General features: G+C 43.5%; 1 protein-coding gene and 2 non-coding genes across 3 annotated transcripts; all 3 read left to right on the top strand.

The window, feature by feature from the left end:
- The first annotated feature begins 5,613 nt into the window (after window positions 1–5,613).
- Window positions 5,614–11,055, top strand: RPL13 (ribosomal protein L13). The gene is made up of 6 exons (XM_075281932.1): window positions 5,614–5,672; window positions 6,774–6,890; window positions 7,274–7,415; window positions 7,910–8,083; window positions 8,962–9,018; window positions 10,856–11,055. The coding sequence occupies exons 2-6, from the start codon at window positions 6,787–6,789 to the stop codon at window positions 11,012–11,014; spliced, it is 636 nt and encodes a 211-aa protein (XP_075138033.1). The 5' UTR covers window positions 5,614–5,672; window positions 6,774–6,786; the 3' UTR covers window positions 11,015–11,055.
- Window positions 6,961–7,043, top strand: LOC142214704 (small nucleolar RNA MBII-202). Its single transcript, XR_012717284.1, has one exon. It is a non-coding gene; the product is annotated as a small nucleolar RNA MBII-202 (small nucleolar RNA).
- Window positions 7,775–7,856, top strand: LOC142214705 (small nucleolar RNA MBII-202). Its single transcript, XR_012717285.1, has one exon. It is a non-coding gene; the product is annotated as a small nucleolar RNA MBII-202 (small nucleolar RNA).
- Window positions 11,056–11,450: the final 395 nt, after the last annotated feature.

The raw sequence follows: 11,450 nt of genomic DNA on the forward strand, positions 1-11,450 counted from the left end.
GATATGGAGATAAAAATAACAAGTTATCACTAGCAGGATTATAGGAGGCAAAAATAAAAACATTTTCTCTGATCCTTGACCCCTTCCTCAAGCATCTATGGGCATTAAAATAAAATTATGGCGGAACCTTCCTTCATGTTTGCTAATTTTAACTTAAATGTGACACAAATCAATTTAGAAATATCTTTAAAATGTCCAGTAAAAAAATAAATAAATAAAAAAACCTTTCTTAACCAGGATGCTAGAATTGAAAAATAAAAAGACTCATCTGGTCGTTTACACCAACTCTATCTAATATCTATCTATCTATCTATCTATCTATCTATCTATCTATCTATCTATCTATCTCCTATCTATCTATCTATTTATTTATCTATAACATATCTCATATCTGTCTATCCATCTATCTACACTATGTGATCAAAAGTATCCAGACACCCCCAAAAACAAACGTTTTTCATATTAGGTGCATTGTGCTGCCACCTACTGCCAGGTACTCCATATCAGCGACCTCCGTAGACATTAGACATCATGAGGGAGCAGAATGGGTCGCTCCTCGGAACTCACGGACTTCGAATGTGGTCAGGTGATTGGGTGCCACACATCACACAGGTCAATACCAAACGACACCTCGTTTGTTGTAAGGAGCGTAAACATTGGACGATTGAATAGTGGAAAAACGTTGTGTGGAGTGACGAATCACGGTACACAATGTGGCGATCCGATGGCAGGGTGTGGGTATGGCGAATGCCTGGTGAACATCATCTGCTAGCGTGTGTAGTGCCAACAGTAAAATTCAGAGGTGGTGGTGTTATAGTGCGGTCATGTTTTTCATGGAGGGGGCTTGCACCCCTTTTTGTTTTGCGTGGCACTATCATAGCACAGGCCTACATTGATGTTTTAAACACCTTCTTGCTTCCCACTGTTGAAGAGCAATTCGGGGATGGCGATTGCATCTTTCAACACGATCGAGCACCTGTTCATACTGCACGGCCTGTGGCGGAGTGGTTACACGACAATAACATCTCTGTAATGGACTGGCCTGCACAGAGTCCTGACTTGAATCCTATAGAACACCTTTGGGATGTTTAGGAACGCCAACTTCATGCCAGACCTCACTGACCTACATCGATACCTCTCCTCAGTGCAGCACTCCGTGAAGAATGGGCTGCCATTCCCCAAGAAACCTTCCAGCACTTGATTGAACGTATGTCTGCGAGAGTGGAAGCTGTCATCAAGGCTAAGGGTGGGCCAACACCATATTGAATTCCAGCATTACCAATGGAGGGCGCCACGAACTTGTAAGTCATTTTCAGCCAGGTGTCTGGATACTTTTGATCACATAGTCTATCTATCTATCTATCTATCTATCTATCTATCTATCTATCTATCTCATATCTATACAAGAAAATTCAGACTGCACCTCCCAATGTGAACAGTTGTAAGCTACTGTGGTAAAATATATAAGTACAAAAAAGTATAGCAGCACTCTGACACAGCACAAAGGATATAAAGAACAGAGCTAAAAACAGCATTACAGCTAGAAAAATACTAATATCGTCTACAGACTAAATATATAAATTTGAGGTTGTTCGTTGTACATGTTTGATCAAACAGTAGGAAGCCCACCCCCAGACTTTACACCATCCCACCCTTAATTCCTCATACTTCACCTAATATTTACACCATCCCATCCACAATTTCTATCTATCCCCTATTATTTATACTATCCCACCCTTGAGTCCCCATTTTTCCCCAGAATTTACACCATTCTACCCACAATTTTCCTCTGTACCCAAGAATTTATAATATCCCACCTAGAATTTCCCATCTATTTCCCCCACAATTTCTCATCCCCAGAATTTACACTAATCCACCCACAATTTTAATCTAATTGTTGGAATTTACATTAGCCCACTCACAATCTCTATCCATCCCTCAGAGTTTAAATCACCAATAATTTCCATCCATACTCCAGAATTTGCACCATCCAATTTACAATTCCTCTATACATCCCCAGAATTTACACCAACCCATAATTCTCATCCCCCAAAATTTACACCATACCAACCACAATTTCTATCCACCCTCCCCACCCACAAATCTCCATTTGTCCCCCAGAATTTACACCATACCAATAACAATTTCTATCCACCACCAAAATTTACATGATACCATAGCAATTACCCCTTCATCCCTAGAAATCAAAAGTTAACCTAGCCACAATTTTCATCTATCACCTGGAATTTACAAAATAATACCCACAAATCCTACAAAACTGCACCATTATGGGTATGACTCCATTTTTGACATCGCCATGATCCCTAAGTGTGTGGCAAATACACCTTCCTTGTTATGTGGACATAAAGTGTCCAAGTCATGTCCTGGTTTTGGACATGACCAGTACATAAATTGCCCGAGTATAGTGTAAATTCTTTGAGATGGGGGAAACACGGTGGCTCAGTGGTTAGCACTGCAGCTTTGCAGCATTAGAGTCATGGGCTTGAATCCCATCAGGAACAACATCTGCAAGGAGTTTGGATATTCTCCCCATGTTTGGGTGGATTTCCTCCCATTCTACAGAGAGATCCCTATATGGGGCTCACAATCTACATTAAAAAAACATGGAATCACATTGGAATCACCATACAAAGATAGAAACCAAAGATTATGTACTCAGAAATTCCGTATGGATAGAGAACAATCTCCTTAGGTGATCCCAAAAACCTCTTCAGTCCAACACTGAGTACAATGCTACATGGGACCCAGTTTCCCAGCAGTACCACTGCTGAAAAGCTAGGCCCCCTTGCCTTTATGCCCCTAGAGGCATAGCATGGCAAACAAAGATGTTGACACCCAGTATTGTAACCATGTGAACAGGACAAAACCTTGTCATGGGACTACCTAACAGGAGCTCCTCTTAGTGTAACTGGACATTTTTCATTTTGGAAACCAATATCTTAGTGAACCTTTGGCATTATGATCGTCATGAAATACATACCTCCCAACAATCCTGGATTCAGCAGGACAGTTCTAGATTCAAAAGTTTGACACAGGGCCCCACCATTCCTAGTTATGCCACTGGGAAAAAGTCATTTTTAACTAAGCACATACTTCCATAGCCTTTAAAAAGGCTATTCCACACATACCTTTTGTATGTATATCGCCTGAGTAGTTTTTATATGAGCTCATTTTTATACATATAATTAGCCTCCAGCCAGCACAAGACGTTCTCAGTAAGCACTGTTCTCTGAGAGAGAGAGAGAGAGAGAGAGAGACCCACATATGCGTGAATAGCCTTTAAAAAGGCTATTCAGGCACCGCTAAAGTTATATTAAACTACCCCCCCGTTTTAAAATAATAACCTAAAAAAGAATGTGCTCTACTTACGGATCGTGCACACTGGGCGGGCATTCAGGGTGTGTCTTCATCTTCTTCCACGCCTCTTCTTCATCCGATGTCCTCCGGTCCCGTCTTCCTCCAGTGCTCGCGAATGGACAGTGATAGCCTGGGTGCATGCGCAGTAGCTGTAGTAGAAGCTGCATGCTACTGCGCATGCGCCCAGGCCGTTTTTTATATCAGTGTCCGCGAGCGAGCGCCGGAGGAGGTCGGGACTGGAGGACATCGGAGGAAGAAGAGGCGTGGAAGAAGATGAAGACACACCCTGAATGCCTGCCCAGCGTGCACGATCCGTAAGTAGAGCACATTCTTTTTTAGGTTATTTTAAAATGGGGGGGGGGGGGGGGGGAATTTAATATAACTTTTACGGTGACTGAATAGCCTATTCATGCATATGTGGAGCTCTATCAGCATGATTTTGCTGATAGAGCCCCTTTAAGGCATTTAACTGGGGGGAGGGGGCAGCAGATGAAAAGAGACATTAAAATGGGGGGGGGGGCAGATGAAGAGGGACATTAAACTGGGGGGCAGATGAAGAGGGAAATTAAACTTTGAAGGCAGATGAAGAGGGACAATAAATTGGGGGGCAGATGGAGAGGGACAGTAAACTTTGAGGGCAGATGGAGGGAGGCATTAAACTGAGGGCAGATGAATAGGGGCATTAAACTGCGGAGGCAAATGGAGGGGGGGCATTATGGTGGGGAGGGGGGTCACCGAACATTAAACTGGGGCACCTGGAGAGGTTCTTTATATTGTGGGGGCAACTGGCAGGGCACATTATAATGTGGAAGCATATAATGTTAGAGTGACTGCAAGAGCATTAGACCAGTGATTTTCAACCTTTTTTGAGCCGTGGCACACTTTTTACACTTAAAAAATCCCAGGACACACCACCAACCAAAATGGCACAAAATGACACTAAAACAGTACATATTATACATATAGTTAATATAGATTCTAAATGTATACTCACTCAGTGTGAAACCTGGGCCTGTTTCGATGAACACAAAAGGGATATCCTGGCAGGAATGGTGGAATTGTATAATACCCTTTTAGTGGAATGGTGGAATTGTATAATACCCCTTTAGTGGAATGGTGGAATTGTATAATACCCCTTTAGTGACAATACACTATCATGTCCCCCTTGTTGTCCCCACACAGTATAATGTTCTTCTCATTGTGCCCCCCCCCAGTATAATATCCCCTCATTGTGGTCCCTACAATATAATTTCACCCTTGCTGTGCCCCCAAAATATAAAATCCCATCATTGTGACCCCCACAGTGTAATGTCACACTCATTCTATCTCTCTGTGTGAATGTTCTCACAGAGTCACAGCCATACCCGCAGCTATCTCTAGGACAGTGGTGTCTCTGAAATCCTTTCCCGCGTCTACGTGTCTGTGGTCCCATCCCCTCCAGCCGATAGGCGGGCGGCTGTTCCTGTCTATCTCCCAGGGATGCCGCTCGGGGTTAGCACTGTGAGTGGAGACTCCGCCGTCACACCCTGTAGGGAAGCCGCGGGCAGCGCAGGACGTCGTTTCGCACTGTCAGCTGCAGTGTAGCTGACAGTGTGAAACGACACGGAAGGTGCCGGGAACCCTGTCAAAGTTGGAGACTTGTGTGGGCCGCAGATATGCCCGTAAAGGGCCGCATGCGCAGTCACAACTTCCTACAGTGTAGGACCTACACTGTAGGAAGTTGTGACTGCGCATCGCTGCGCATTGCCGGGGAACAAAACACAGGGGGCACCATAGTTTGGGGAACTTTCCCCGCGGCACACCCGACCATGTGGCACACTGGTTGAAAATCACTGCATTAGACTGTGTGGGGGCACATAGAGAAACGAATTGTAATGGGTGTTGTAAAATTTACTGAAGCACGCTAAGCGCACCTCACATTCTGTCCCTCTTTTGGTCCTTTGAGAGTTGGTTGGTGTGGACATGTAGCATTTTATTTTACCCCGCCACTACAGCCTAATCATGCCTTTTCTCCATAGTCATTTATTTATTCAGACTTTATTCTTAAACAAACTCCTAAACATAGCTAACATTATAAAAGTCTGAATAAAAGTGTATTCGCATTGAAGTATAACGCCCTCCATCTTTACTGTGGGCATACAGCGTTCAATTGCTGCTGGCGGAAGTATACGTCAAATACGTGACTTGTAATTGGCCGCAGACACTCTTCGCTTCTGATTGGCTCTAGCGTTTCATATCCCATAGTGCAACGGGACGGTTCTTCCTTTCTTTTCGGCCATTTTCTCCCTATAGAGGTATGTCTGCTAGTTCCTGAGCCGTAGTTTTTGCTATCCGGTGCCATCCTTACTTGCCGGGCCGGTTCCGTCGCCTCAGCCGGTTTGGTTTTGATGCTTTGTTCCCGGTTGTCAGTTTTGGGGTATTATTGGGGGGAGATTCACCGGCTGTGAGTGGTTTGGGCTCGCCGGCTGGGCCTAGTGGCTGTGGATGAGGGTGTACGGCGCGGACGTGGAGTTTGTTAGAGTGCGGCGGCGGCGGGTGATGTCTGCAGCGGGTGTGAAGTGGAGGATTGGGGGCGTCCTGCACTGATAGTCGGCGTGGTAAGGGCTGCCCTGCCCGGTGTATATGGTACTCCAGGCCTTATCAGTGACTCTGAGGACAACTTGCATGTGTGCACATGTATCTGAGAAGCAGGGAAGCCAATCATGGCTGCACCCAGAAAGCTTATTAAAGCTGTTGTGGCCGCTGCAGTGTGGTGTGCCACATTATGTGACCGCTTACCAGCTCCCATGTCTCAGTATGTGCCCTATCCCTACTGGCCAGGATCATTGGCCTCCATTAAAGGGATTTACCAGACTCCCCTATAACTGACATGTTACTTTGTAGTTGTCCTAAAGGTTCAGGTGTTTACTAGGGAACCTCCTCAGATCTACATGCTGCAGTGCTAGAGAGGCATGGTCACTGGGATGTAGGTGTATCGTGTATATGGTGGGGGTTGGTTCATTCTGTTTGGGAATTCTGTGCTTGTTTATACCGATTCCCCGATTTGTTACGTGTTCTCTCTGTTATGATCTATCTGTGAATGCTTATGGGGGTATTTAAACTATGTAGGAAAAGGCTATCTTGGTAAGCTTCTATACTCCTTGTGCTGGGGTTTACACTATTGTGTACTGCTTAGACAATGCCACCCTGATGCTTATCCGTGTCATAACTTTTGTGGTAGCTGATAACTTTTAAGGGCTTTGTTGTATGCAGACTAGTAAAGTTGTCTTTTGGTGTATCTACACCTGCATGTAGAATACAAGTTGCTATACTGTTACACTCGATATGTACACTGGTAGGCTGTATACAACATACTATTGCTGTTTCTTAAAATCCTTTAAAACTCTTTTATTTAGGGATTAAGTCGCCATGGCCCCCAGCAGGAATGGCATGATCTTGAAGCCTCATTTCCACAAGGACTGGCAGCGACGAGTGGCCACCTGGTTTAATCAGCCAGCCAGGAAGATCCGCAGGTACATTTATGGTCATTCAGTAGACATTGCTCTGCTTGTTTTGAGTGTGCTTCAGGTCTACAGTCAAGTGATGACAAATTCTCCGGAATCTCTGTATATTCTGTGATGATTCCATATTTGAACCCTTTTCCATCTGATGACTGTAGTCTGATAGCGATGTGTGTAGTGGGTGACTTTTTGCACCACCTAGTATGGCTAGACGAATGAGGTTGCTGGTATGTTTGGTAGATGGGTCTCTCGTTACATGGTTGTATAGTGTTTACAGCTTGAATTGTATATACAGTCGATGTCATGTGTGGAAACCCTGATCTGTGAGGCTTTGCCTGTTACACTGCTATTCTGGTAAAGTCTGACCTGCACTCTCATCACTCTTCACCAAATAGGCGCAAGGCACGTCAGGCCAAAGCCCGCGTAATAGCTCCAAGACCCGTTTCAGGACCAGTCAGGCCAGTGGTGAGATGTCCAACTATCAGATACCACACAAAGGTCCGAATTGGTAGAGGATTCAGCTTGGAGGAACTTAAGGTGAGTGAGAACATAGGTGTTGATAAAGCTTATGCAGTCCTGCAGTATCCGTATAATTATGTAAGTGGATTATCAGGAAGGTAAAGAAAGCAGTGAATTTGCCATGGCAACCTTATAAAAAAAATTTTTTAAAAAAATTTGGTGGTTATAGACTACTTTTCAGCTTTCTGATTTTGATTTTGTGACTCCAAAACTTGAATAGATGTTGCTGAGCAAGTCATTCCCCTTAGAACATTACTTTGTGTTCATTTTATGAACTCTACTCTTTTAATGTGTTTTTGTTCTCTGAAGTTGTAGTGCTTAGAGCAGATAATGGCATTATGTTTTCCTTGACTTATCTGTAGTCACTTACAGCCGAGTGATGACAAATTCTCCGGAATCTCTGCATTTCTGTGATGATTCCCTTGAACCCTTTTTTCTGATGGCTGTTAGTTATTCTGCAATATTAATGTCTTTAGTGTAGATGGTTTTTAAATAGTTGCTCTTTTGTGCAGGCTGCTGGCATTAACAAGAAAGTTGCCCGGACTATTGGCATCTCTGTAGATCATCGCCGCCGCAACAAGTCTACAGAATCACTGCAGACCAATGTGCAGAGGCTGAAGGAGTACCGATCCAAACTGATCGTCTTCCCACGCAAACCCTCTGCTCCCAAGAAGGGAGACAGCCCTGTAAGTACTCTTCTGGTATTTGTTTTTTTTTTTACAATAGTGGTCATATGAGTTACTCATCCGGGATTTTCTTTGGTACATATTAAACTGACCCCATAAAGTAACATTGTTCTAAATTCCTAAATTGATCTTCATACTGGCTATTTGTTCAAATTCCGTTGTCCCTGTACATGACCTTTTATAGCGTTATTCCCATCTAGTAAAGTGGTGGCATATCTTTAGTACTATGCCATCACCTAAAGGGGTTGTCCGGGCTTAAAGAGGACCTTTCATGAGTTGGGGCACACGTGGTTTTATATACCGCTAGAAAACCAGCAGTGTGGTGAATTCAGTGCACTGTCTGCTTTCATGATCTGTGCCACAGGTGAAGAGCTATCGGTGCCGGTACCGTAGCTCTTCACCATCAGAAGGGAGTTCCTGTCAGTCAGGAACACCCTTCCTCGCAGCAGTGCTTATAGCGCTGTACTAGAGCGGTGAGGAATGCCCCATCCCCTCCTGATAGTACTCAGCTATGAACGAGTACTGAGCTGTACAGAGCAGCTTCTGGCGCTTGTCCTATAAATTATACAGTGCTGTAAGCTGAAATAGGCTTTTAATGATCAGGGGTCTGACCAATGGGTTCTCTTGGATCTTGAGATTAAAGGGGCTCTAGCAGTGGATGTAATTTATTGCCTGTGCAGTGATGACATGTCTGTGAGAATATGGAGGTGAATGTAGTTCCCTGTGCAGTCTGGTGGTTGAGGGCTTCCCTGCCATCTCTCTGTAGCTGTGATGACTTATGTGAACCTTTTTACATTGAAGACTGTAGGATAAAATCCCATTAATGCAACATACATTTTATACTAACTATTTTTCTTTTTTCCCCCCTTCAATTCCAGGCTGAAGAGTTGAAGATGGCCACCCAACTTAAGGGCACTATCATGCCAATCCGCAGTGTAAGTTTTCAGTTTTGTATCTATGCTGGTTATAGATAAAATGAAGCCACATCTTGTATGATTGAGTGACTGGACAAGGTTTCTATTTATAGATTCATGCTACTGATAATGCTGTTGTCACCAGAGTACCATGAGTCTCTTGGTGCATTGGTGTTAGTACCCAGTGATCCATTTTCTATGTGGTTATCTTGGGTTTATTTTTGATGGTGTTTGCTCTTGTCTGCCACTTGTTGTTCTGTTTATTTGTAGGCTTGATAATGACTCTCAGTAAGGGAGCGTTCACACTACCGTCGGTGTCCGACAGGTAGTGTCCGCTCAAAATCTGTCACGGACATTAGGAGCGGACACTAGCTGTGTCTGAGACACCTGTCATTCATTTCAATGGGCATCAGATGCGGCGTTTTGCACTCCGTGCCGTCCTTCCCTGTCCGCAAGTGAAGATGTCCGACTTCTCAAGCGGACAGAAGAACCCTGCATGCAGGGTTTTTCTGTCCGCTTGAGAAGTCGGACATCTTCACTTGCGGACAGGGAAGGACGGGCACGGAGTGCAAAAGAACGCACCCGATGCCCATTTAAATAGAGCTAGTGTCCGTGACAGATTTTGAGCGGACACTACCTGTCGGACACCGACGGTAGTGTGAACGCCCCCTAAGGTGTTGTTTTGCACTTTTCATTGACGTATTTTATTGCAGACGTGCCTACAGTTGTATTGGTTGTAGTTTTCAATAAGCTAAAATTGGTTTGTAGTCAAAGTAATTCCTACTTAATAAGGCTTCATTTACTCCTTGTCAGAGCTTTACTGTAGGTGCGTTTCCCAGTGAGCAATGCCACTGTTTAGCCTTATTTTGGCATATGTCAAAAAAAAAAAAAAATCTTACAAGGTGCAGTATACATTCTGGTGGTGTAAGTTGGCCCCATTCCAAATAGCAAAGTGCAGCCTGCTGCATTTTCTTCAAGTGCTAAAAAGGGTGACTTTCGTCTTGAGTGAGTTGGGCTATTGCTATATTCAGTGCATGTGCTGGGAACTCTCCCATCACAGATGCTGCATGATAGGCTAAGCTCTGTTAGCATCTTATTAGCATAAGTTCAGTCCAATTGCTCTGACTTGTCACAAGATCAGAACTTTCTGAAAAACCAACAGGTGGAGATGGAGCACATTCTGTCAGTCACTGAAATGCAAAAAGAACAAGATGGAAGCTTTTTGAAATTGAGGCACATGTTTGGTGCAAGGGCTTTTCTTGTGCCACACAGGTGCCCAAGTCTTGCTCTCTCCTTGCCCACCACATTCTTCTAATTCAAACCCTCATTATCTTCCTGGCTTGAGTTGGATGTGAAATTTAAGCTAGTTCCTTCCTGGTGTAGACTTACATTCTGGCATCAGGACCTCCAAAAGATTTTTGAAGAGCCTTTTCATAAATCTCTCGGTCCCTGTATTTTACAGTACAATATGCCAGTCTTGCGCTGGGTTTGCGTTTGTACTATGGTAAGGGATTCCACTTTTCTATCCGTGACTTTTGCCCTTTTTGGGCAGAAATCACACTGACCCCATGGTGAACATGCAATGTATGAAATACATCATACAAGGTTGGGTGGGGGTGTGTATGTGTGTGTTTTTTTTTTTTTTTTTTTTTTTTTTTATTTTTTTTGTGTCTACGCCCTGTACACTACAGCAAAGTTTACTATAGTAATAAAACCTCCCCCTCAAACTCAACTTTTCAGTGATCCTCCAATGAGCAAGATCAGCTTGACCTGAAACACGCCATTCTTAATTTTCAGGTTTATGTATGGTTTAGGTATTTTTTACTATTTTTAATTTTTTTTTTTTACCCTTTTTTAGGTCTACAAGAAGGAGAAACCAAGAGTTATCTCAGAGGATGAAAAGAACTTCAAAGCCTTTGCCAGTCTGCGTATGGCACGTGCTAACGCCAGGCTCTTTGGCATTCGTGCCAAGAGAGCCAAGGAAGCTGCAGAGCAGGATGTGGAGAAGAAAAAATAAAACTTTAATGAGAACTATTAATAAAACAAAATGTTCTGTAATTTTGTTCTGAGTTTTTCATATTAGTAATCTTCCTGTTGCTAGAAGACATGAAATTTTTTTTATGTACAAGGGACACCCTTTTGGACTCCCTATGCACTTCTAGGAGACAAGTTATGTGGAGAAGTAGTTTTTAGTGAGACTGCATAATCCATCTAGTGGTCAGTGAGTAGCTGACTGCTGATAATGGGGGTTTTACTCATTGGATAGAATTTTTACTTTTTCGTTCAAATCTGTGATTTGGGTTTAGCTTCCAATAGCAATGAATGAAATCCAGGGGTAGACAACCTTTTTGTTTAGCGCGCTGATTTAAATGGAAAAAAAAAAATCACAGAAGAGGTCATCGGAGAGACGGTCAATAATTGTAAGTCTGATGACCCCTATACTAAAGTCATAC

This window comes from Leptodactylus fuscus, chromosome 7 (assembly GCF_031893055.1).
Source record: "Leptodactylus fuscus isolate aLepFus1 chromosome 7, aLepFus1.hap2, whole genome shotgun sequence".
Lineage (NCBI taxonomy): Eukaryota > Metazoa > Chordata > Amphibia > Anura > Leptodactylidae > Leptodactylus > Leptodactylus fuscus.

Excerpts from the sequence above, each read along its gene's own strand:
- RPL13 (XM_075281932.1), top strand. The coding sequence starts at position 6,787 with ATGGCCCCCAGCAGGAATGGCATGATCTTGAAGCCTCATTTCCACAAG. Across the intron at positions 6,891-7,273 it reads CCAGCCAGGAAGATCCGCAG|GCGCAAGGCACGTCAGGCCA; the intron begins GTACATTTATGG and ends TTCACCAAATAG. Across the intron at positions 7,416-7,909 it reads TCAGCTTGGAGGAACTTAAG|GCTGCTGGCATTAACAAGAA; the intron begins GTGAGTGAGAAC and ends TCTTTTGTGCAG.